Source organism: Dermochelys coriacea, chromosome 3, assembly GCF_009764565.3.
Source record: "Dermochelys coriacea isolate rDerCor1 chromosome 3, rDerCor1.pri.v4, whole genome shotgun sequence".
Classification (NCBI taxonomy): domain Eukaryota; kingdom Metazoa; phylum Chordata; order Testudines; family Dermochelyidae; genus Dermochelys; species Dermochelys coriacea.
The window spans coordinates 121,914,765-121,942,486 of NC_050070.1; the positions used below are offsets into that span (position 1 = coordinate 121,914,765).

General features: G+C 41.2%; 1 protein-coding gene across 1 annotated transcript in view; it reads left to right on the top strand.

Moving 5' to 3' along the window:
• The window catches only part of FNDC1 (fibronectin type III domain containing 1), a 125,516-nt gene that overhangs the window by 52,097 nt on the left and 45,697 nt on the right, over positions 1–27,722 (top strand). The window contains exons 4-11 of the mRNA XM_038397624.2: positions 2,854–2,971; positions 5,025–5,212; positions 5,430–5,537; positions 9,212–9,400; positions 11,387–14,647; positions 17,025–17,143; positions 19,504–19,615; positions 24,104–24,469. Coding sequence (XP_038253552.1) covers positions 2,854–2,971; positions 5,025–5,212; positions 5,430–5,537; positions 9,212–9,400; positions 11,387–14,647; positions 17,025–17,143; positions 19,504–19,615; positions 24,104–24,469 — 4,461 coding nt within the window. The remainder of the gene's footprint in view (positions 1–2,853; positions 2,972–5,024; positions 5,213–5,429; positions 5,538–9,211; positions 9,401–11,386; positions 14,648–17,024; positions 17,144–19,503; positions 19,616–24,103; positions 24,470–27,722) is intronic.

Sequence of the window (27,722 nt, forward strand, 5' to 3'; positions counted from 1 at the left end):
AACTCGTGGCATCAAGTCATCAACATGGCTGAGCATTTTTCTCACCACATCATATTACAATTAGAATATGCTGGGGTTGAAGAACATTTTAGATGTTTTAACTAGGTGATGAAATTAACCGTTCCTAAACTGGGCACTATGTTGTATTAGTGTCATGGCTCAGACTTCTCCTTGGAGGGTCACATCATCAATCTGTCATGCTAATTTTTTCCATTTTAAAACTGGTAGGGAAACTACATCGTTTTCATTTGTCATTCTGTATCGTGTTTCAAGATGATGCTTCCATTAAAGAGAGATGGCTGAAAATCCATTTTCTAATGGGGAAAAAAACCCCTTCTTACTTCTTAAACAGTGGTTGTTAGGCTTGGAAAAACCCTGTTTTCCTGGGTAACCAAAATTTTGCTCTTGACAAGTAAAATATAATTACTTATTGTCTTACACTGGCACTAAGCATGTTAAGCATAACACACAGGCTTAGAGTTTCATCCAAAGCCTGTTGAAGGTAATGGAAGCTTTTCAATGGACTTCAATGGGCTTTGACTCAGGCCCTTGGGGAATGTTCCTCCCCAGAGGCTAACCTCAACAACTGTAATACCCTTCTACTCACAGCGCAAGGCGTTCTCCTTCCGCTCAGAAGCAGGAGCTTGTACTTTTGGTGTTGAAGGGCCTGGGTTCAATCCCCATAGGCAAGTGTGTGTGTGTGTATAGATGTGGCCATGGTTTGTTACTGACTGATTGGCACATCAGGCTGAGACTGAAAAGTGGTTCCCTGTGTCAGGTTTGTTGTTAATGAGACTGAACAGCATAGGAAAGCCAGATGTATCCTACACTGAACGTAAGGGAGAGTGCACTGTGCAGATGAGTAGGCCCCGTCTCTGAAATGCAGTGGGAAGTATAACTGCTACTCAATGGCATTTACAAGGAAACTGAGGCTGATGGCCATTTTTCAGTTCTGACCTCAGGGTGGCTGGTATTATAAAGGCAGTTCTGAATAGATTTACCTTCCTGTCCATAAGGGAGGCAAATGTTGATCAGCTGAATTTAAAAAAAAATAAAACTCATTTTAGCGGCAAAGCGATACGGAGTGAGGCAGTGCGCTCTAGTGGATAGCGCACTGGGCCAGGAAACCTGGCTTCACTTCCTACTCTGCTGCTGCCCTGCTGGGTGACATTGGGCAATTATTTCTCCTGCCCGTGCCTCAATTTCCTGATCTGTATAATGGTGGGTGATGATACTGCTCTCCTTTGTAAAAACACTTGGAGATCTACTGATGAAAAGTGCTATATAGAAGCTAGATACTATCATATTGGGATAATCATATTTTCATTTCGGATAACCAAATTTGAGATCTATCTGGTCCTTGGATAAGATAGTTAAACAAACAAACACAACCAGCCTAGCTCGTCAGAAATACCAAGTTAGCGGTGAAGTGTTATTGAAAAAGTATGCCGTAAAATATGAAGGGGAGGATCCAATTTTACAGCATTAACTTTTGTATTCGCGCTGATATTAATAAAGGACTAAATCCTGGTGCCAGCTCACAGCCCAAGTCACCGGATTGCGCACTTGGGATTTCTGGGGGCCTGGCCTGGAGAGGAATCCTTTTCCTTCCTTCCTTGACTGAAGCCGCAGTAGAGCTGCTCTGTGGTAAATACTGCAACCTCAGGACTACACTAAGCCCTGGAGCTGGATCACTTCCCCCTTTGCAGAGTGAGTGGGGCTCTGCATAGTCAAAGATTTATTGGCCCCAGCCCTCCTCAGGCCTGAACAATTTCCAATTTTTACCCTTCTGCAGAGCCCTGGGGGCGTGAACCTTGCACTTCATTTGTTCTGTGCCCCGGGAATATCTGGAGAATGATTGTTATTGTAATAACAGTAAGCATAGACCAGGGGTTCTCAAACTGGGGGTCAGGACCTCTCAGGGGGTCGTGAGGTTATTACATGGGGGATCGTGAGCTGTCAATCTCCACCCCAAACCCTGCTTTGCCTCCAGCATTTATAATGGTGTTAAATATATAAAACTGTGTTGTTCATTTATAAGGTGGGGTAGTCTCACTCAGAGGCTTGCTAAGTGAAAGGGATCACCAGTACAAAAGTTTGAGAACCACTGGCATAGACTGTCCTGTTCACAAAGTGATGAGCAGAGCTAGTGAGAAATACTTTGATGGAACCATTTTCTGTCAGAAAATGAGCAGATCCATCCAAATCATAATACTTTGACGAATTATGTTGATTTAGCTGAAATTTTGTTGCTGCCCCCGCCCCCCCCCACAACAAAAAGACGTTTTTGGAATGAAACATTTTGATTTATCATTTTGAAGTAACTTTTTAAATATTGTATATTCTATATTTAAAAATTAAAGTTGAAATTGAAATGAAACATTTCATTTTTGTAGGAAAAAAACCCCTTTTGATCAATTCAAAACAATTTTTTTTAAATTTCCTTCACAGATAATTTTCAGGTTTCTGTACAATTCACAATGAAACCAAATTTCAAAATCTTTCATGAAATAGACTTTCTATCCTCTGCACAGCCCTAGTTGTGCGTTTGCTGGGGGGCAAGGAATGGGAGTATTTTAATAATTTGTCTGCTGTAAATAACTGGTTAGAATTGGCTAAATGCTTATAGAATTCTGGACAGCAGAACCATGCCTTATTCTACAAAGACATGTAGCAGGGAGAATCATATTGCTGCGGGGTTCTCCCTGTTCTCAGTGTATCCTGTGTCATCATCTGTGTTAGTCGTTTATCAGAATAGCATATTTACAGTAATGTTGTTGTGGCACAATTACTATTGCATTGAGATCGCCAAAGTTCTCATTACTGACTCACTGTGTCACTTTGTCATTTCAGAGGAGGATGAGCTAGAGGAGGCAAAAGACATAAGTGTTCGTGTTATGTCCTCTCAATCTGTGCTTGTTGCATGGACAGATCCCATATATGAAAAACCAAAGAAGGTTGACCCAACTAGGTACTTTACTTTATGGTGATGTTGTTTTCAAGATGTATACTAAAGATTTCATTGTTTACAGCTTTGTTTGCCATTTAAATAATAAAGTGTAGTTACAGGCATAGCTTGATTGAAGGCAAAATATGAACATAGGAATTGCCATATTGAATCAAGGGTCTATATACATCAATATCCTGTCTCTGACAATGGCCAGTACCACATGCTTCAGAGGATAGAGTGAGAACCCTGAAGTAGGTAGACGTAGGAAAATGCTCCCACATCAGGGCTCATCCAGTTCTCTAATAGTTAGAGATTGGCTTAAATTCTGAAGCATGAGATTTAAAATCCCTTCCAAAATTTTGTTAGCATTAGCTATTATAACTTGGGATATTCTTATTAACCATATAAAGGTCTCACTGCACTCTCTTTCCCCTCTACCTTAACAGTACTGTCAGCCTTAATTTGCTCCACTATGTGTGTGATATCCTAGATAAACTGGAGTTTTTAGTTTATGGGGAAAGCTCTCCCTGGACTGATAGAGCATCTGACAGGGAGATACAAGGCCTCAAACTAGAAGGGTTGTAAACCTCTGCTGGTCAGTTTTCAATCCAAGATTTATAAGAATTTCTCCTCTTAACCAAAATAGTTGATAGACAAAATCCTGTGTCTAGAAACACCTACTTTTGGGGATGGTTCAGATCCAAATTTTGGGGCTTAGGCCCCATTTCAGGGTTTAGAAAGACTGAAGAGAGTTATTGAGCAAGAATACCATGACTGACTGAGTCCAGCCTCACAGATAAATTGAAAATCATAAACCTCTACCTGAATCCACCAGTTCTCAGCCCTTTCTGACTGGAACTCAACCTTCTCTCCCTCTCTCAACCAGCCACCCCGCCTACAGATTCCTGCTGCCTTTAAATTAGAGCACCCGATTCCCCTCAGGCAAGGCTCATTTTGGAATCAGGGTTGGCTTAGCCCCAGGCTCTGCAGCCCAAGGGCAAGCCACCCTGTTACAAGAAGGGAGCCATAAAGACTAAAAAGTCATATGGCTTAATGTAATTGACTCAACTAAAGAAACAGAAAAATGTGTGCTTAAAAGATGCTAAGGAATGTTTTTATTATTACTCTTCATTTGTAATTTCAGTAGCTTCTAGTGGCCCCTATCTGGATCAGGCACCATTCTATGCTGTACACATGTGTCACGAAAAGAAGGCCCCTACCTCAAAGGCTTGCAATCTAAGTGTATGACAAATGGATATATTAACTTAAGGGTGCCTGGCCCCTAGTGATGTAAAATCCCACTTGGATGGGGATTGTGGTGCTGGATGGTGCTGGAATCCTTGGTCCGCTGGGGGAGCTTACAGCCAAAAGATCCTGGTTCAGGAAACTGCAACCCTGAGATATGCTGATATAGCTCATCCCACAGGCAGACTCCATTGGCAGATCTCCCAGTAACCCCAGCCTCCAAAGTAAGGCTCTCCTCTCTGTCACAGCTCCTGTTGGAGGACAGCCATGTAAACGCTACCTGATCTTTTCTAGAGTGAATTCCTCCCAGGGCGCAATCAGCTTCCATCTCATTCACTTTAGCATTAGAAGGAACATATATACTACTGCGATCAGTACGGTGACACAATGTCTACACCTCAGAGTTCTGCCAGCGCAGCTACATTGGTCAGGCATGTGAAGAGCTGTGCTCCCAGGCTGGCATAGCTGTCCTGGCAGAAATCGGTAGCGTAGATGCAGTTATACCAGCAAAACGGCACTTTTACTCGTGTAGCTTGTTTCATTCCAGAGTGGTGGAATAAGCAATACTAATAAGAGTAGTTTTGCCAACGTAAGCTGCATCCACTTGAGGAGCACTTTGCTGGTGTAATATACCTGTATACCTATCCTGGTGACGTGCTCCTCATGTAGATATGGCCTAAAAGAGATTGTTTTGCTAATGGTTGCTCACTCTTCCCTTATCACTGGATGTTTTTTTAAGCCAAGCACATTAGTAGAAAAAGGCTTGAACTGTGTTTGATTCTAATGAGTTCAGTTGATGAATTTTTGGCTCTCACATTTCCATTTCCAGGCGATATGCTGTCCGTTATCGAGAGAAAGGGGAATCAGCAAGGTGGGATTACAAACAAGTGCCTAACAGACGGGTGTTAGTGGATAAGCTGATACCAGACACCATGTATGAATTTGCAGTGCGAATTTCAGAGGGAGAAAGGGAAGGCAAATGGAGTGCTTCCGTTTACCAACGAACCCCAGAAGCTGGTATGTATCAAAATTATCTATAATCTGACATACCTTTTGAAAAGTAGATCTACGGTAGCTACAGATGGATCTATATTTCAGCAATGCTTTTCATGTTTTGTCTTTGAAATAGATGCACAGAAGGTGTTGGATGCAAACATGGGGCAAAAAAATATATGCCATTCTGTATAACCATTACTTCTGACCTTAATTTCCATTCTTGTGTATTATTTCACAGCTCCTGCCAGTCCACCTGAAAATTTAGATGTTTGGCCAATAAAAGGCAAAACAACCTCTGTCACTGCATCTTGGGACCCTCTTGCAGAGAGTGAAGGAAAAGTAAAAGGTAGGTCATTTCTGCCAGTTAATAGATTGAGAGAGAAATTAAAGACAAAGTGAACCACAGAAATCACACTATAGTAATAAAGTTAAACTGACACTGCTGCTGTATGTAATGTACAACTGTAGGTTTCAGAGTATCAGCCCTGTTAGTCTGTATCTGAAAAAAGAAAAGGAGTACTTGTGGCACCTTAGAGACTAACACATTTAGTTGAGCATAAGTTTTCGTGAGCTACAGCTCACTTCATCGGAAGCTTATGCTCAAATAAATGCGTTAGTCTCTGAGGTGCCACAAGTACTCCTTTTCTTTTTGTACAACTGTAGGGAGCACAAGTTCTTCAAGAAGGAACTTCCTCTCTGTGGTGAGCTCAAATAAAGGAAACTTTGTGCAAATAGCAGCTGACCATATCAATAATCTTTTCTTATTAACAATTCTTATGCATGTGCAGGAGAGTTTTCTCCTTTCCAGCTCTGCTGCAGTGAAGCCACTGTGCTTTGCCTGGGATGTGTCAAAGTCTTTGCCATCAAAATGATTGTGATGTCACAAATACAATCATATGATTTAACTCCTGTACCAAGAAGGGGGGAAAGAAGTGGTTTACGGAGGCAGTACAATGACCTTTTGATGCTTTAAAAAAAGGAGCATGGATAGTAGGATAGTAGGATAATCATCGGAATGGTGGAATTAAGTTTCATGATATTTTAAAGTTTACCATAATGTGAAAGTCCCTCTTAAAGAAACAAGCATAAAACATTGCTGTTTGGATATCTCATATATTCCTACTGTGGTAACTGTTGCTTCTGTATGTCAATCAGTAGTAATTTAATTGGATGGGATTTGAACAACCTTCCAGCTTTTCCCCAAAACTCCATATGCAGGTAATCAGGCTACTTCCACTCACCCATGACTGAAGGAACCACTAGCTTTTCTCTCCAGCCCTTTGGAACATTATACAGCTGTTTTATCAGAACTGTGGATTCACAGGTGTCAGCAAATAAATGGCAGAGGGAGAAAGAGCAGGCATATATCATATCAGCACAAACGACTTGCATAGTGTGCACTCCAGGGGTGAAATCTGGCTGCACTAAAATCAACAGGAGTTTTGCCAGGCACTTCAGTGGAGGCAAAGTTTCACCCTAGACCTTAACCCCCCCCCCCCCGAAATAACCTGTGAGATGATGCATGGATGTGATGTGAAATTTCAAAAATATGCCCTGAGTTTTGAGGAATACACACATGTTGCTGAAATTTTCAAATATGGCCAGTGATTTGGGGTGACTCTATTTCTGAATGCTCAAGAGGCCCCTTTTAAAGTGGCCTGGTTTTCAGAAGCTGAATGCTTAACTCTTGAAAACCAGGCCCCTTTAAGCTGCCACAAAGTGGGGATTGAAAAATTGGTCACCCCAAATCACTTAGGAAAATGAAGGCCAAAATGTTTTCTTTTGATGTGGTGTACCACAGGAGAGGGCTTTTTAATGAACCTGATTAAATTATCCAGATACAGTGAAAATAAAATCATGGAATAGATCTCTCGTGATCATTGTTTACTCCAAACACTAGCTTTATTTCACACATCTTGTAAGCTTTTTTGTTTTGTTTTTTATTTTGATCACCTTTCATACCTCAATAATGAAGGACATTGCCTCTAGTAGCCAACCAAAAGGGCCAGAAATAACAATTGTTGTAGAGTTTTTCTGGCCAGTGCCACTATGTCATTCCTCTATATTGTATTTTTCTTACCTCCAGTATGGATATTCTTTACCACCAGAAAGGAAGAATACTTTACAGTCCTTCCAGTGATTAGCAGTCTTTGCACTGATCAGTAAAATTAATTCATATCTGACAATAAGAATGATGCATTTTAATCTATGTTTTTATGAGTTATTCCAGATCTTACAGTCATCACATTTCTTATTGCAACCATTATAGATTAATTGTTAGAGGGGAAAATAAGTTCCTTAATTTTTTTAATGGAGTGTTGTGGGCTATAGTTTTCCTTGGGCTCTGTGCTGGAGCCTCATATGCTGTTGCCTTCTCTGTGGTCCTGGAAAAGAGTTTCTAAAGTTCTGTTTTATGACTAATAACAAGATTTTTAAAATGATAGAGGGTTGAAAAAGGCATCTTGCAGATTACTACATGAAAAATGCTACTCTCTGAATCAAGGCCTTTTGAGAGTGTAATGGGGAAAACTGTAGGTTATATGCTCCCCTTCGTGCATAAATTATTCCTGTTAGGGAGAAATTCACCCATGTGCAGAGGGCCAGTGCCAGGCCTCAGCACCACTTCAGTCTTATTTTAAGAGGTGCTGTTTTCAGAGGGACTTAAATAGTGCCTAGACCTTGTGCTGGTCCCCTGCACAGGGTGAACATCTCCCATTATAGTTAATGAATGTTGTGTGTCAGTGAGGGGGAAATTATGTATTTAACTGTGTTGGACGGAGCACGTGTATTGTTACTACCATTTGTCCATCATAAGGTATTTCTTTTACATAAGATTTCAAGTTATCAAGGCAAGAATTTAATATACTATATAGTTGCTCTGTATGGACAATTAAACTAATTAAGGCCCTAATCCAGAAAAGCATTTAAGTATGTGCTTAACTTTAAATACGTGAGTAGTCTCACTGACTGCAATTGGACTACTCATGGGCTGCAAATTAAGCTCCTGCTTAAATGCTGTGTTAGTAGGGAACCTAAGGCCCCAGTATTGCCAAGGATCTAGTGATTAGACCACTGCATCTGGTGGAGTCCCACAAAAGCTAATTGTGCTCTATGTGGTAGTGGGCGGATTCTTCTGCAGAATTGGGGCCTTAAAGTGTAAAGTGATTATAACTGTGTCAGGACTCTATAGCAAATAAATGATAAAAGAATAAGCAGCACTAATCAAAATATTTTACGTGCTTTTAATATTGCATGTCTTAAAGGTTAGTTGAGTACATACACTGTTTTGTATCAAACATTTTTATAATTTCTACTAGAATGAAAAGGCTTGAACCTGCTGACTAACTATCAGAGTATTTACAGTCAGTACCACCACTATTTTACTAACATAAGAAGCTCTGTAATAGTAATACAGAACAGTTATTGGTTGCATCAGATATTATTGCCAGTAACTATAAGGCAATTAAAAACTGGTTAGAATGTTAGTGTTTCATTATGTTCAACAAATTTTCTAACTATCATTAGATTCAATCTGATACATTGTATAAGAATAAATGCTGAGTGTAGAATTTTTTTGAATCTTCAGTGTTCTTAAACAAAAATTGTAACAGCAATGGCTAAACCACCCAATATTAGACTTTATAACTATTATTTTTTTCCACTTGTCTTCCATTTGGGATGCATAGCTCCCATCACAATTATTGGGTGGTATAAACAGCAACAATGAAGGTTGTTGCTTAAATATTCTGTAGGATTTATCTCCTGTATTCTGTATGCTTTATCAGCTAATTTACTATAGATAGATAGATAGATAGATATTCTTGTCTAATATGTTTAAAGAATGTTTATTCAGCTTACTGTATATCATGTCTTTATACTCCAGCTGTTGACTTGACGTGCATTGCTAATGTATTAATTTTAGTAATGCACGTTCTAATTCATCCTACCCATACAGTCTGTCCGCTGGAAACAGGACTGTTTTCAGTTTCCTCCTTCCAACCGTCTGCCAAATCATTTCAGAATACATTCTTTCATACGCCCCGGCTCTCAAACCATTCGGAGCAAAGTCCATCACCTATCGTGGAGATACTACTTCTGCCATAATAGATGGTCTGCAGCCTGGGGAACGCTATATTTTCAAAATTCGTGCAGCAAACAGGAGGGGACAAGGTCCTCAGTCTAAAGCCTTCAGTGTCGTTATGCCAACAGGTAAGTATCGTGTGCCTATGACATAGTCTATACATTCTTGCCATTGATTTGTTTGTGTAACTTTTTATTGGCAGTCATTGGCTTTTTATTCCACTAACCTGCAGAGTTTTATAACACTGTTTCATTTCAAAGGTTCTTTGATAGCCAGCTTGTTATAAGCTTTAAAACTTAGATCTGTCATGGCAATACTGATCCAGTCAGTCATCACCTTCATAGCACATACAGTATAAAGGGAAAATATTTTAAGTAAACATATACCGGTATTCTGGCTGTTTCATGACCTGCTACATGAAAATATTTATTCCTTTTGTTTTACAGTGTTCAGTGAAATCTATACTGTATTTTGTTTGCTTGTACTCTTCCTGACAATATTTGCAACATATAAAAACTAAATTTTAAATGTTAATGTGCCAAGTTTTGCAGTCCTTACTCAGGCAAAACTCCAAAATATTTGCTTTTTACTATGAGTATATTGTTATATAGACAAAAACATGATCGGTTGTTTATTTTTAATGTAGCATTAGGGGTCAGATCCTCAGCTGGTAGACATCAGCATAGCTGCATTGAAAGCTGAAGCTAGACAAATTCAGACTGGAAATAAGGCTTATGTTTTTAATGGTGAGAGTAATTAACCACTGGAACAAGTTACCAAGGGTTGTGGTGGATTTCTTCTTCATCCCTGACAATTTTGAAACCAAGATGGGATGTTTTTCTAAAAGATCTGCTCTAGGAATTATTTTGGGGAAATTCTATGGCCTGTGCTATTCAGGAGATCAGACTAGATCAGTGGTTTTCAAACTTTTTTTTCTGGGGACCCAGTTTAAGAAAATTGTTGATGCCTGCAACCCTATGGAGCTGGGGATGAGGGGTTTGGGGAGGGTGCGGGGGTGAGGGATGTGGGTTGGGGCCGGGAATGAGGTGTTCAGGGTGTGGGAGGGGGCTCTGGACTGGGGCAGAGGGTTGGGGTGCAGGAGGGGATCAGGCCTCTGGGCTAGGGGTGCAGGCTTTGGGCTGGGGCCAGGGATGAGGGATTTGGGGTGCAGGAAGGGGTTCTGGATTTGGGGGGATCAGGGCTGGAGCAGGGGGTTGGGGTGCAAGAGGGAGTCAGGGCTCGGCTGGGGGTGCAGGCTCTGGGGTGGGGCCGGGGATGAGGGGTTTGGGGTACAGGAAGGGGTTCTGGGTTTGGGGGGTCTCAGGGATAGGGCAGGGGGTTGGAGTGCGGGGTCGGGGCATGAACTTACCTCTGGCAGCTCCTGGTCAGTGGTGTCCCGCTTGTCCTGGCATCGCAGACCACGCCGCGCCTCGGAAGCGGCCAGCAGGAGGTCTAGGTCCTAGGCGGAGGCGTGCAAGCAGCTTTGCGTGACTCTCACCTGCAGGCACCGCCCTTCCCCCCTGTTCCCATTGACTGGTTCCCAGCCAATGGGAGTGCAGAACCGGTGCTTGGGGTGGGGGCAGTGTGCAGAGCCCCACCGATGATTGCTTCCAGGGCGCAGTACGGTGTTGAAACAGGTAGGGACTAGCCTACCTTAGCTGGGCAGCACCACCGACGGGACTTTTAACAGCCCGGTCGGTGGTGCTGACCAGGGTGACCCAGTGTCTGACATGCCGCAACCCAGTACTGGGTCACGACCCGAACTTTGATAAATGCTGGACTAGATCAGAATGGTACCTTCTGGCCTTAGAATCTATGAATCTATTAAATCAATAAAGCTATGCTGAAGATCTGGCTCCAATTATTTGTCAGGCATTGCCTACTCTCAACTGTCTTATTCTTTATTTTTATTATTTTAAGTTTTCCCCAATTGATAATATAGTGATATTTGTATTTCCCAGTAGGTTGGCTAACACTGAATTAAGTATTATCCAATGTTCTAAAGCATGATCTGGCTCTTGCTGGCTGATTCATTTTTCTTAGACAGTTTTTATGCTGTGTTTACATATATCATTGTGAATTTTTTTTAAAAAATATTTTTTTCTCTTTTGCAGCCAGTAGAGATGATTCAAATGTTCATCAACAAACAAACATTCAAGATAATATGGAGTCTAAAAAATCTGGTGATGCTGTGCCTTCATCCCCACCTCGAACCTTTCCTGTTCCTTCTCGGAAAATCCAATCATCAGTTTCCTCTAAGCATACTGCTATTCATTCATCTAGTTATCCCAGTGGTGGAGATACAAAAAGTCCTCTTTCTGAGTTTAAGAATAAACTCTTGACTGATAGTGGGGTGCTGAATAAATCACAGCTATTCTCTAAAAAGACATCAGAGCGAGAACCTGATCCCCAATCCACTGAAGTCACAGATGATCATAATTCTGCCAGTGAAACGCCAACACCCTTGCCTAAAACCCAAAATCTGAGAAGAAACATTGGGCCCTACTCTCCTAGCCGGCCATTTCACTCTGTCCTTTCTTCAGGTAGAACATCAGTTAGGCCACGCACTCCAGTAAGGACGAGACAAATAAGCACAGACAAACTTGGCTCCTCCTCATCTTCCTTGACCCAACGCTTCTCATCCTCTTCCTCTGCATCTTCATCCATTTCCAAGTACACAGATAATGAAACAAAGCATCAGAGACAAGGCAACTCTAATATTCCTTCTTCCCCTAAAGTCCCTTTAGATAATCTGCCTGCTGAAAATGTGCCTCATGATATTGCAGATAGAGTGGAGGAAAAACAAGTAAGTCTAGATTCTGTGCCATTAAAAAAAACAGGGTCCGGTCAAGTATCTTCTAAAACTCCAGAAAACACTCACTTGGCTTTACCATTGAATCAGCAGTTTGCTGTGTCTCGCAAGGTGGTCCAGAGCCATCAGACTAAGGCACATACCTCTTCTGTGCCAATTAAATCACCTATATCATCAACAGTTACAAACGCTCAAAGTCATTCACGCTATCCCTCTTCTAAATTAGTTCACTCTGATACCCAGGATAGTTATGACAATTATGAAGGCAAAGAGGCAGAGAGTAGAAATGATAAGTCAAGTTCCAGTTCTTCCTCTCGTGATGGAGATTCACTTCCATCACTGCAAACAAAACTTCACTCAGGTTCTAATCCTCACATGTTGAAGGATCCAAAATTAGCTACCGCAGCTGCATCATCACAGTCTGCTATTTCTGCTTCTGCTAGCCATACTTCGACTAACTCACGCATCCCATCTTCTGTTAAACGTAAGTCTGATGGAAGGGATGTTGATGATAGTAATTATAGTGAGGACACAGAAACTGAAGCGGGAGAGAAAAGACAAGACTCTTCCTATTCTAGGTCTTTTTTAGGACAGACTGCCTCTGAACGGTTTAATTTGCTCAAGCACAAGTCATCTCATACAATCAGTAAGTTTCCAAACAAGATCAGTAGTAATCAAGAATCTAAGCTACCACCCTCTAAACCCCCTTATTCTTCTGTTTCCTCAAAGGTTCATCCTCAGATTAATGCACGCCTAACCTCAACTAGCGCCACTAGGTCTAGTTCCAATATTGAGAGAGATACTAGAGAACTGGAGGGTGAAGATGAGAAACCATTACCCTCAACTATTGTACATGACCATTCACCTTCCTCTTCTAGACCATCATCTTCTTCAGCAGTCTATTCTAGAAGAAGTAGTCCTTTGGTAGAGTCTAGTGCTCACCGCAGAGAGCCAGTCAAAGAGAAATCACAGCTCTCTGGTTCAGAAGATGAACTTCTTAGTACAGAAATAGAGGAAACTCCCACAAAATCAGGCTCTTTGCTTACAGTCGGCCGATCTTCTTCATTGCCCTCAATATCTGGGAGATCTCCCTCATCTACTAGAATGAACCACCATTCTAGTCCTAGTGTTTCTCACCAGGTCACAAATGGTCAGGATGCAAGATCAAGAGCCTTATCAGGCTCATCATCTTCCACTGGGTCTTCATTAGTGGCTACTGCGGAAAAGTATTCTCATGTACAGTCTTCTGCTTCCAAACAACAGTCTGATGATCAGGACAGTACAGAGGTGAAGGAAACCTTTGTGAAATCAAAACAAAAAACATTGTCTAAAAAAACATTAATTGGAGGCTCTCATATTTCATCTAAAAAACCTCTCCATTCAGAACCAAGCCCTTCTCAAAAGGCACATGCTGGTCAGTCTCAACTTCCATTCTCCTTATTAAATTCTAGAGGCTGGCATCCTTCTCAGATCTCCCACAAAAGTAATGAAAAATTACAGGAGTATGAGGATGTGGCCAAGGAGAAGGAAGCAGATGATAGAATAAATGCACATTCTGCATTCCCTAAAGATGTCGTCTCTTCTAGGAGAATATCTACCTCTTTGTCTCAGGGAAGTTCTAACTCATCTCTTTCAAAGCTCCAGCAGTCACTTTCTCAAATTAGTAAAGTTGATGAAAAACACAAAACTAAACATGACTCTCCCACTTCTTCCAGAGGATCAAGTTCATCTTTGCCAGCAGGCAGACATGTTGGATCCAGGGTAGCCACTTCAAATGAACATGTGTCAGAGTCGTATAAACCATCTTCATCTTCCTATCAATCAAAATCTGCTCAGTCAGGCTCTAGCTCTATCACTGATACAGCAAAGGAGAATCAGAATAGCAGGGATACTTCTTTATCTTCAAAGTCATCTTCCACTTCTTTGAGACAAACTCATCCTTCAGTTCCTAATTACCATTCAGGTTCCAGGGTCCCTACTAGAATAGCATCCAAAAATGAGAAAAAATATGGCCAATTCCAGTTACCATCATCAAAAGTGGAACATTCTCCAAAAGCTCCTTTCTCCTCTTTATCTAAATCTCACCAGTCAGTTTCAAAAAATGATGATGATGATGAGGGAGAAGTGGAGGAGAAACCCACATTATCTTCAGCTACAAGATGGTCATCTTCCTCCAATTCTAGAGGCAGTACAAATATGAATAGCGATGGTGCCAGGGATAAAAGGAAACCCACTGGCTCTCGTCTAATACACAAAGTAAACTCTGCAGAAGAAAAAGAGGAGGAGGAAGAGCCTCCCACTTTAAAACAAGGCAGGTCATCGTCTTCTGTAGTCTCAAGAATTTCTCAGACCCGTAACAAACCACATACATCTTCTAAGCCAAGATTGGCCTGGCCACGCTCCTCTGCATCCATATCTATGCCTTCTCAGCTGTATCCCACACACTCTGCTTCTCCAACTCTTTCTTCATCTTCATCCCCTCTCGTTCCCCGTCAACGACTACAAAGCTCAAGGCCACGAAACCTGTCCCAACGGCAATTTGTCAGACCTCCATATAGACAAGGTAATATGTTTTTAATTACTTTATTAATTTTACTGTCTTGAATGTTCCCCCCCGTCAGTAGTTAGATGAAAGTTACATTGTTTCATCAGGATACAAGTTAAAGTATATAATTCAGTGTACCGTATTGTTCATATTTTGGTAGTATCCGGAAAGCCCCATCAGAATTGGGTCCCCATTTTGCTGAGCACTGTACAAACACAGATGGTCATATAGTGAGAGATCACAGTTCGAAGACGTGATCCTACAATCTGACCTGATGCATATGCCTCTGGGGTGTCCTGCAAAATCAGTGAGGCTCAGGGACTTCCCAAGGGGATCAGATTACAGAGTCAGGGACTATGTATGGAAACTGGGCAACACTAGGGTTGCCAATTTTGATTGGATGTATTCCTGGAGGTTTCATCACATGACATAATCTTTAATTCAAGATTAATCTTTAATTCCTGGAGACTCCAGGACAATCCTGGTTGGTTGCATGAGAGATTAAGTTTAGAGTCTGTTTTTTCAGAGGTGCTGAGCACCCACAACTCCAGTAGACTGAAATGGTGCCTGTGGGTGGTCTAAAAATCAAGCCCTTCAGTTTTTTAGATCTGCCAGTTACCTCCGTCTGTGTGGACCTGGAATACCACCTAATCAGCAGGAACAGAACACAAAAGCTAACAGCAAAGGGAGTGTATGCTGAGTGAGCATCACATATGTTTGTGGGGGCAGGATTCTAAAATTAATCTCTGTCCCAACGTTGAGTGCCTGTAGCTGAAACTAATGCTGTTCTAGCGCTGAGCTGAATTATATTGTACAAAGCTGTATGAGATGAGGTTTGTTCTTTCAGTCTAGTATTTTCTTCTAGAGGTGAGGAGAAATGTTAGAGGCATTTCCGCCCGCTGACCCCCTTTTGGGTTCTTTGTAAAAGGTCAGTATGTGGTTAGATTAAAAAAAAATGATTCCACATGGTGATGGACTTTTTAAAAAAATATTTATAAAGTTCAAGAATGTTTTTAAAAAAGATCTATTTGGAAATTCTGCATCTGTTTTGTTTAAAATCCAACAGGGATCAGAGCAGACAGGCCAAACATGTTAGAAAGAAAACAAGTGCTTGTCCTCTTCCGAACAAATCAGTGTGGAATGCAGCTTTTCAGCTGCACAGACACGAAAGGGTTCCAAGAGTGCATCCCAACAGAAATGTAAATTCCTACTTTTTAAAATAATGGGCCAGATTGTACATCAAAAGTCACTCTCCAGTGGAGTGTCTCCCAATTTACCATGATAAAACTGAGAGGAGAATCAGGCCCAGACACTTTGTATGTTGTTTTTTGTTCTTTCTACTTCTTATACTTGTATGAAAACTAAGGTTTTGATCCAGGCTTCTTGAGCCAATAGCAAACCTCCCACTTACTTCAACAGGAGCAAGACTGGGTCTGCTATGTGTCTAAAACTAAAATTTTCTAGTCTGAACCAACTGAAGGCTAAAAACGCCAGAATGAAAATACATTCTTAATGTGAAACCCGCTGAGCTGACATATTGAGGTGTATTTAGTCCTTTCTTTAGCAGGGCCTTCACAACAGGCCAAATTCTGCTCCCATTTGCGTGCATGGGGTTGCCATTTATTTCAGACACACTTTCCCCATTACAGCATTTGCTTTTGGCAGGAATGCTTCAGCTATCAGTCCAAAGGGTAGAAATGGCAAGTGTGGTGCCAAGGCGTTCTTGGGGGTTTTGAATTTGCTCCCACCAGAAAATCATCAAGAGCCAAGCTAGACCTCTCTCTAGATGAGATCCCCTAACAATAGATACTGGAATCCTTCAGCAGATAGTTCCATGGCTGGTAATCCCTTTGTTCTGGACTTTTCAGGTAAATTGGTTTGGGTGTTGTAGGTTCACTCAGGATATACACTCTCTAATTTGGGTGCTATGTAATTTCTTGATCTACTGTAAATTATGGAAAAGTCATGCAAGTACTATGGTGATGAGTGCCTTATAAATGTCTGTAAACATTATAATGGTTTGGGTTTCAGATTTAATTTTGAATTTCCTAGTTTTAATAGGTTCTGGGCCTGGTTTACTGATATGTGATGGCTGCTTTGCACCATTTCAGTGACACAAAGCAGCCATAAATCCAGTTTAAGCAGCCAGTTAGGCCCGGTTTACATCTTTTTTGCATCAACAGAGCAATGCACAGTAGCCAGAGTGTACTGGTGAATCGAACCCTTGACATTTATTTTATTTTAAACACAGCTTTATGTACTGGACATATACCTTTGTATAAATAATTAAGCACAGTTTGTAATGACCATTGTATTTGTTCATGTTGTAAAGTGTGGTTTGGTTCTGTGCATACGCTTGTTAAGAATACTGTATATATTGTTTTCTCTATTTCAGGTAGTAATGGTAGACCCAATCTTACAACAAAAACAAATATAAATGGGAAAATACTACCTGGTAATAATGGAAAACCAAGTGGACAAAGAATAATCAATGGTCCTCAAGGAACAAAGTGGGTAGGGTGACCTTCTTTGCAAATTCAAGATGCTTTGACTTATTTTTCAAAAAAAGGAATGGTGCTCTTCACCAAAAAGAATATAAAATGAGATCAGACTGAGGGTCCCTTCTGGCCTTAAAATCGATGACTCTATGAAAAAAATTAATTAATTTATTGTTGTGTAATTTAAATAGCTGATTTAGGGCTTAAGGGTTTGTATTTTCAAAAGTGCCTATGTAATTTAGCAGCATAAACCCCACTGACTTCAATTAAGTGCTTTTCAATTATGTCAAACTTAGCTCTTCTTTACATGGGGAAACTGACCAGCACAGCTATTCTGAAATAACTATTCCGTAATAGCTATTCCATTATAGCTGCCTGTATGGACACTCTTATTCCGGAATAAGAGTATCCACACAGGCAGTTACTCTAGAATAGCTGCTACAGTGCTTTAAACTCAAACCCTATCTTATTGTGGAATAGCTTCCCTATGTAGACAAGCCCTTGGCACCAGATTTTTAAAGGTGTTTAGGCACATAAAGATAGACCTCTTGTAGGTTTTTCAGAAGCACTTAGGTGTCTAATTTCCATTGATTTCAATGGAAGTTAAGTGCCTAGGCACTTTTGAAAATTCCACTAGGTGTCTATTTCAATGTAAGAACATAAGAGCTGCCATACTGGGTCAGATCATGGTCCATCTTGCTCAGTATTCTGTCTCCGACAGTGGCCTGAAATAGAGCTTCAGGGGGAGTGTACAGCACAGAGCAATAATCGAGTGATCCATCCCTGTCTTCCATTCCCAGCCTCTGGTAGTAGGAGGTTTAGGATCACCCCAAGCATGGGGTTGCATTCCGGACCATCTTGGCCAATAGCCATCGATAGACCTGTCCTCCATTAACTTATCCAGTTCTTTTTTGAACCTAGTTATAGTTATGGTCTTCACATCATCCCATGAAAATAAGCTCCAAAGGATAATTGTGCATTGTTTAAAAAAGCACTTGTTTGTATTAAACCTGCTGCCCATTAATTTCATCAGGTGGCCCCTGGTTTTTGTACCGTGTGAAAAGGTAAATAACACTTCTCTAGTCACTTCGTCCACACCATTCATGATTTCATAGACCTCTATTCTATTCCTCTTCCCACCCCACCCCCTAGTCATCTCTTTCCCAAGCTGAACAGTCCCAATCTTTTTCATCTGTCCTCATCTGGAAGCCATTCCATGGCCTTGATCATCTTTGTTGCCCTTCTCGGAACCATTTCCAGTTCCACTATGTCCTTTTTGAGATGGGGGCAACCAGAACTGGACGCAATATTGAAGGGGTGGACATTATAATATTGTCTGTCTTGCTTTCTATCCCTTTCCTCATAGTTTCCAATATGCTGTTAGTCATTGTTAGGTGCCTAAATGCCTTCTAAAATCTGCCATTCAGGGCAAATCCCACCTACCATGTTGATAACCAGCCTATGTACGGAAGGAATTTTTATTTCTGCCCCACACTGATTGTGCCTCGCTCCTCAAATAATCCCACTGAAATCAATGAGAATACTCAGAGTAAGGTACCCTGCAACCTGAATAACAGCATGCGAATAAATAAATGTCATATGGCATTTTAGCGCTCTTCGTGTGTATTAGATGAACATATTCAAATGCCTGGTTTGGAAGACATTTTTAAGGTAGTGTGAAAAACATGCACACGGGCATTTTAAAACATGTAAACTATTTTGATCTGACACTTAGCACCTGTCTTCCATTTTGTCTAGCCTGTTGCATGTGAACCTTTTGGTTTCCTTTTCTAAACAAATGAAATCATTTTTGGAAACAATTAAAATTAAAGGGTGAGTAAAATTTTCAAAAGTGGCTACAGCCCAGGTTTTTAAAGGTCTTTAGGGCATTGATGCACTCAGCTTTTCAATGCCTAACTGATTTAGAAGCCTAACACTTGTTTTCAAAAGTGATTTAGGCACTTAGGAGCCTCACTACCATTGATTGTCAATGGGATTTTGGCTTCCCTTTGAAAATTAGATTTAGGCTCCTAAATTATTTAGGCATTACAATACTGAGCTAAGCAACACCTAAATACCTTTAAAAACTTGGGCCTAAGGCACTTACAAGCCTAAATACCATTTTCAAAAGTGCTTTTGTAATTTTGGAGTCCTATGGATTTCGACTTCTAATGAGGTGATTTTCAAAGACACAGTTAATAGTTAGGGACTTAACTGCCATTTGTTCCTTTGAAAATCTCTCCCTACGTGATTCAGGCTCTTCTAAAAATTTAACTCCAAACTTCTCTCTTCCCCTGGAATTACTAATATGGTATAATTTAATTTCACATTCTTTCATGTCAGGTGAGTTTCAGTATTTCTATCACTGCTTTTTAGATCGTAGATCTCGATCGAGGGCTAGTGTTAAATGCTGAAGGAAGATACCTCCAAGATTCCCAAGGAAACCCCCTCCGAGTGAAACTAGGAGGAGATGGACGCACTATTGTTGGTAAGGACAGACTTTCTTCCTAAAGAAAAAATAGTTTTCATTATCAGTGATGCAAAATTCTGGCAAATATGGCAGAAGTGGCATATTGAATTTATTTAGGGCCGGATTGTGGCCCAGCTTAATATGGCAGCACAAGGCAATAAGGGGAGTATCCTCTTCACTGCATGAGTGTGAAGGGGTACGTGGTATTGCACCCAGTAGTGTCTTCCTCCCCCAAGTAGGTGGGAGGGAGAGTTCGACTCTCAACCTGATCAGAGCTGAGTCAGTATGAGAGGAAGTAACCGGAACCCAAAAAAGGGCTGCATTAAGTTACTTCCTACATGGAGCAAGCAAGGAAGATGATGATTTCTACTCCAGGCTCTTCCAGGGGGAGCTCAGCTACACACCACCCCTACACAGGATTAGGGCCCTGTTTTAATAGATGCTGGACAAACACAGAGGTAGGTGCAGTCCTTGCCCTGAAGAGCTTACAATTATATCCTCTTCAATCTATAAATAGGTATGGGTATGAAATATATTGTACAAATAGTGTTAACCTGCTCCTCTATTCAGCCAGAGAATAGCCTCCCACACAGCTGTTCCTGCTGGGAACAGGGATAATTTGCATGGGTGGTTTTGTATAGGAACAATTGCTTTTGGGGCTGCCACTCACAACTATACTGCAAACTAAGGCTGCTTTCCCTGTGGCCACATCCCCCTTTATCTCTTTGTAATTGCATCTGTAAATGTGCAACAGAATGGGGTTCTGTGACATCCTGGAGGATGCAGAATTGGATACAAAATGCATCCTCTGTTCCTGAGGCAGAGGATCAGAGCCATGACTCGCTACTTGACAACCCATCCCTGCTGCTTCCCTGATTGGTTGCCAGCCATGGCAGCAGAGGATTTAGCCCTCTGGCTTCACTTTGCCAGAGAAAATTTGGCCCATGAAATGCATCAGCTTATGATCTAGCCACAAAACTAACTCTGAGATGGAAATTTGAAATGACTGCTGACTTTTTCCCTGAAGTGGATATTTTAAAGTGGTAGGTCATTTGCTAAAAGGACACTTAATATTCCTGTGGCTGAGATTTAAATTACTGGGGGAAGAACAATCCCAGCTTTCTGACAGTAATAATGTTTTGGTTCTTAAAAATACATCAATCATGACAGCATCCCCTTTGAACAGAGTTGAGAATAAAACAAAGAAATGTAGCTGTTTGCAATATTGGATAAGACCCAAATGTGCATCTTGTCCAGTATCCTGTCTTCGACAACAACCAGCACCAGACACTTCAGAAGCAGAGGTGGGATAATCTGCTCCACCCTCAATTAGTCTCATCCTGATCACTAATAGTTGGAGATCAGTTTAAACCCTGAAACACAAGGTTTAATGTATTTAATTTTTTTCATTTTTGTTCCCATTAACTATGACAACTCCGGATGTTCTTGTTATACATATAAATGTCCTATTCCTTGCACCGTATGAAGATTTTTGGCCTCAATAACTTCATGTAGCAATGAGTTCCACAGTTCAGACCCCTCAAATATACTCCCCTTTGGCCACAGTGGTTCTTTTTAAAACCAAAAACCTGTTCACTGAGATGTCCACTATTTTAAGTGTGTTTCCTTATAAGGCTTCAACTTGTCATTGTGTACTTTTTAAAAATATCATTTTAACTTTTGCTCAGAATTAGAAGCTCTGTAAAAATGTCTCTCTTCAGTTTTTGTAGTTCTTTTCAGTAGAGCTGAACAAACTATTTGTAGTGAACACTTTATCCAGGGAGTTTAGCCCTTATTTTTCTTGGGAATTATCCATGAATAGATTTTTATTTTAGCTAATGTAGTTATTATTCCTAATTGATGAAAACTTTTTGCAAATGTATTCCATCCTATGGGTTGCTTTATCTATGTCTTTAACTCTTGGCTGTTTACTATTTGATATTCATGATGAATGATTGATCTTTTAAGTCAATGGTATTATGACGGATGTGAGGACTTTCTACATGAAGGGTGAGCCTTCCAGGATATGAATACGAATACTGGGGTGCACATGGAGTGAAGTTCACAAGGAGACCTTAAGTAATGCAAGACCTTCTGTTGACCTCTCTGTACAGGGGTGGCTATCATCCTTGGTGAACAACTTTCCCAAAATGTTCAGGTGACCACAAACTCCATTGCTCAAATGTTCATGGAGCAGCAAAATTTAATAATAATATCTAACCCTCATTTTGCACTTTTCATCAGTAAATCTCTAGCATATGGCTATATATCTTCAAACTAAGCAAGCTACCTGGAATCTGTATGAATCACTTTGAATACTGTTCTGCAGTATTCTCCTTCCTCTATTCCCAGTTTGCTCACATGGCTGATTTTCACACTTGAGAAGGATTTCATGATATGGCTCATTGTTAGAAATGGGGAGGAAGAAAATCTTAGCGGTAGGATCCCATCTTGGATTTGGATTTGCTTTTGGATTATAGTTTGAAATGAGAGAGGCTGGATCCAATCTGTGTGTTAGCAGGTGTTCTCCCCTTTTACTCACAGATCCACTATGCTGAAATGTCATTTCTGTTAACACAGCATCTGAGCAGGTGGTATTGCTGGAAATGGCAATCAGAACAGATAGAGGGACATGGCATCTCTGTAGGGAAATCAGGAGGGTGAGTAGAAAAAAAACATGCCCTCCTCATGAGGTGACATGTACGTCATGTATGGAGTACCCAGATCTTTAAAGAGAGTATCCACAGCATCTGTACTAACACATGTATATACAGAAAGACAAGGCATATTTCTTACATGGAGTCCAGTTCTTTGAGACGCTGAATGCTTCTGGACCCTCAATGACCACAAAGTAATTAGAAGTTGAGCGCATCTGGCACCACCATGGAAGCCCATATGCACTTAGGCCCAGATTCTTAAAGCTATTTAGCACCTAACTCCCATTGAAATCAACCTTTGAGGATCTGGGCCTTAAAAACTAATCCTGCATTCCTATGCAGTCCAGATGTGTATGAAGTCAGTTTCAGTTGCGTCTATGTGGATTGTGTGAATGAGCCAGTAGAAAGTATGGTATATGTGAATATCTTGCTGTTTATGTATTGATAGAGTCGGGCCAGATGGATATAGGAGAGTAATAGAAGGGCAGATATATTAGCCCAGGCTAAGTAGGTCCCTTTTCCCTGGGTAAGGTAACAGGGAAGGTTCCAGAACAATCAGGAACCTTCTGGAGACAATTAAGACAGGCTGATTAGAACACCTGCAGCCAATCAAGAAGCTGCTAGAATCAATTAAGGCAGGCTAATCAGGGCACCTGGGTTTTAAAAAGGAGCTCACTTCAGTTTGTGGTGTGCGTGTGAGGAGCTGGGAGCAAGAGGCACTAGGAGCTGAGAGTGAGAACACGGACTGTGGAGTACTGAGGTGTACAAGCATTGTCAGACACCAGGAGGAAGGTCCTATGGTGAGGATAAAGAAGGTGTTGGGAGGAGGCCATGGGGAAGTAGCCCAGGGAGTTGTAGCTGTCGCACAGCTGTTCCAGAAGGCACTCTAGACAGCTGCATTCCACAGGGCCCTGGGCTGGAACCCAGAGTAGAGGGCAGGCCCGGGTTCCCCCCAAATCCTCCCAACTCCTAGTCAGACACAGGAGGAGTCAACCTGGACTGTGCATTCAGAAAAACGGCCAAGCTGAGGGCTGCCGTGAAGCTCCAAGGTGAGCAAATCTGCCGATCAGCGCAAGACCCACCAAGGTAGAGCAGGAACTTTGTCACAGTATATAGATATAAATAACTATTTTCCCTTAATTTATCCACAGCATAGTTTGTGGCTTTCTCTTTAAAACTAATAGGAAATAATAAAAAATAACTGTGGGATATATGTGAAATCACTGGTGGTTACATATGAATCCATCTAAATAAGTCTCATGGACTCGTGTAGTACATGCAGATGAAACACAGTTACAGAGAACATCTGCTATATCCATAACTTAAGACAGGATGCTGCAATGAGAAAGAAAATGACTAACAGAGTATCCTTTTTTTTTTTTAACCTTGCTTCTGGTGTGTAACATTAGGGGTCAGGGTATAAATCCTTTTACAATTGTCCATGTATGTTTTCACCTACCTATGTGAGATGAAAGTAGGTGTAATCTTTGCACGTGAGTGAAATGGATATATGAAACCCCTTCTGTGTGCTATTACACGCTGCTGAATCACAGTCATGGAAAGGGCTGTGTCCTCAGCATCCCAGCCAGCAGTGTTTACCTATTTTAATTCAGGATTTACTATACCTCTCTTCACTAGTTCTGATACACTCTTGGGAATCTCTTCAGAGAACAGCTAATAAAAATGGATGACGCTGTGGTTTGTATGAAGTCCTCCTGAATCATTTCTCCATTCCCCTAGGTGTGGGACTTCTGGGTTCCTAAATGGAAATCTGCTGATGCTAAATACCGTGATTTAAAAACATAGAGAATCTGCAATTAGATATTTTTCTTTTGTTCTTCTCTTGCAGATGCTGGTGGTGCTCCAGTAGTGAGTCCTGATGGATTACCCTTGTTTGGACATGGGCGATTCGGTAAACCTCTAGCAAGTGCACAAGATAAACCAGTAGTAAGCCTTGGAGGGAAACCATTGATTGGTCTTGAAATGATTAAAAAGACAACAACTTCTTCAACAACTACAACCACAATTCCCACAACAACCACAACTGCAACTACAACCACAACTACCATCATCACCACCACTGCTGAACCCACAACTACTGAGCTTCTGACAGAGAAACCACTACCTACATGTCCCCCAGGCACTGATGCTCAGTATGATGAGGATGGCAAGTTGGTAAAAGGGATTGATGGCCTGCCTGAATGCAATGCTGAAGGTAACAATAATATAAACACAAATAGTAGGTGTGATGTTTCCTGGGGTAGCCAAGGTTGTGAGACACCTCGCTACCACCTGTCCATAGTGTGACAAAGTCTTGTGTGTGCCTGCCATGGGTCAGTTTCTCAACTCCTCCAGCCATCGGCAACACAAGCACTTCCCTCTAGGCATCACAGACCCCGCTGTCTCTCTACAGCTTAGCAACAAGCACACTCCAACTCTTGAGCCCTCCAAGCATCTCCCTGGAGTGTCCAGCCCCTGGTCTGCTGGACAATCATCATGTTCACAGATTTGCTGCTTCCAGAGCTTACGAGTAGAGTGCCTTTTACCAGTTCCACCCCAGATCATCAGGCTGCTTAACACACAGCACTGAGATATGTTTATAGTGAAATCAAATATACATTTATTTGACATAGCACAGAGATTTAAGGTGTAGCAAGTAGAATTACTGGAAACAAATGTTTGCGTGTTATGATTTTATTTTGTATGTATTTTACAGCCTACCCATAATTAACAAGATACTCTTCTGCCTTGTAGAGTATTGCTCACCCAAAATCCTGGCAGTGTTTTACAGCCAGGCTTAGCTTTGACCCTCCTTCATGAGAGACACATGCTGTTAGATTGCCTCCTGTGCAATGGATTCTGTATTTCCTTGCATCCCAAGATATACCTCCTGCCCCTGCTGTTTGTTTCATCTTGGAAATATCCTCTCCTGTAGATTTTGCCATCTCTTATTTAGCCCCTGGCCAAGTATGCAAATAGGTCTACATTGTGAAGCATACAATACACAGAACATATATGACCAGATAGGGAGATAGGTGTCTGCTACCTCTTGCCTGAAAGGAACATTTCTGAGATATGTCACCTCCTAGTGACCTGCCTTAACCAGGCAAGACCTTAAGAACATAATTTTCGGAATAGACACATAACTTCTTAAATATTGTACATACATACATTTTCCAATGACTGTGATGACCAGTGGGCCACTGGCTCTTGGTAGAGACATCACACGCCCTCCTTCAGTGAACTGTTATGGATAAATCTGACCCAGGGGATCCCTGTAAAACTCGATATAACCCTTGTGCCCTCTGCCAGTTGGCATCCGGTTACCCCCAGTCCCTGAGTCACAATATGTGTGGCTGTACTGCACAGTTACAAAAATATAAAATGAAAACTTTGTTTTTTAAAAGCAATCTTCCGAGCTTACCAATGACAGTTGATTGTGGAAGAGAAAACTCGAAGTGTTTGCCATCTGACAAAGGCAAGAGGAATGTTTCAGTATTTCGCTGCAATCTGAAACAACACATACTTGCAAAGAATCTCCAAGGCTTGTCAAATCACAAATTATTATTGAGACTCTCATAAAAATGAATACTTGTTATCAGCTAGCTACTGGGGCTTGATCCCATTGACTTCCTTGAGCTTTGAATCACAGCCTTGATTTAGTTCCATGTAGCTGCCCCTTTTCCAGATGGCTATGCGGCACTGTATAAGTTAAAGTAACTAAACGGTCACTCTTCTGGCCAAGATCCTAGGTCTTTGGCTTCTGAACAAACAGCTGCATCTTTAAAGGCTGAAAGAGTAGTGCTATGAGCTTTAAAGTACTGTCTCCACCAGAAAAGGGATAGCAGGGCTGTAGTTTTATTCTCTCTCAATCATTTCCATATCACATGTGCTCAGTTTAAAAGCTAATGGCCAACCCTGCAAGCTCAGGCCCCAATTCAGCGAAGTACCTAAGCTCATGACTAACCTTAAGCATGTGAGAACTTTGATTTTTCAATAGAACTCCTTATGTTGCTAAAAGTTAGGCACATGTGAAATTTCTCTGCTGAATTGGTTGGGGCCTCAATTTGGGATACGAAAATCAGTCTGGGTTCTTTCTGCTTCTAGCCTCATCATAAGCAGCTATTAACTCATATTCTGTGTTTATGGCCTGTTTCATCATCCATTCAAGTAAATGACAAAAATGCCATTGACCCCAGTAGAAGTAGCACAGAGTCCTTAGAATTTAGCTGACAATTTTGTTGATGGTGCATGAAGCAGAATATAAACCATCTTGCTTTTCCGTAGCTGTATTGCCTGTTCATTGTCCTGCCAGTAGGAATAAAAACTTGTTTTTCTCACTAAATTGAGAAGATGTGCTTGAAAACTATAATGGGTGCAGAACTATTGAGTAAATAGGTGGCCTTTTTATATAGTCACTTTTTCTACTATAATCCTTAACACTTTAATCCAGAGGAACCTGTTATCCAGGTTTCCCTGGACTATTTGCCCGATGACATGCACTATCACTTGAGTTGCAACTGTTCTATAGATGACGCCTTTTCAGTTGATTATAAATAAGTTGCATAAATTCCCTCTTTAACATGATTAGCTAATCTAACTCTTCAATCACGTCTCTCAGTGCTATGGTAGAAGGTTGGAGATATTCGCGATGAACATCTGCACTATACCAACTGATATAGGGTTGCTTACCGTTTCCACGCTTCACATTAATTTTGTATATCTATCAGTTACCGTCATCTGTCCATGAGAAGCAAGTGCTTTATGGAGTCTAGACTATAAAATCTGCAGGCCAGATTCCCAGCTGGTGCAAATCAGTGTAACTCCATTGACTTTTGTCACTGTGTCACATTGCTTTATTGACTGCTGGCTGCTGGGTCCATCTGTGAATAACAGAGATGGATCGTAGCTGCAAAATGCAAATCTGGACCCAAACTTTTTCTAGCTCTGAGCAGAGTTTGGGAGCTTGGCCCATCTCTGATAACTATGCCTAGCTCTTATATAGTGCTTTATAGCCATAGATTTCAAAATACTTTACAAATGAGATCAGTATAAAATCACCATTTTACAGATGGGGAAACCAAAGCACAGAGAGCTGACATGACTTCCTCAAGGTCACCCAGCAGCAGGTCAGTGTCAGAACCAGAAACAGAACCCAGATCTTCTGGGTCTCAGTCTTGAGCGCTGTCCACTAGTCAACACTGCCTCTCATAGCTGTTAGTTCTCGCTCACTCTCTTTTTTGTCATTTTTTGAATACGAGTGGATTATAAACAGAGATTGAAGCCATCTCAGTCATTATAGCTGTTGCCTCCGCAGTGTTCTAACCATAGGAAAAGTTTGTTTTTGTTAGTAAAGTAGGAAGATATAACTGGAAGACACACAAGGAGCAGATATAGATTGGCAAGCAAGAAAAACAGCATGTCACTCCTAGGAGCTGGGGAAAGATTGCCTTGGCTATAAGTGAATA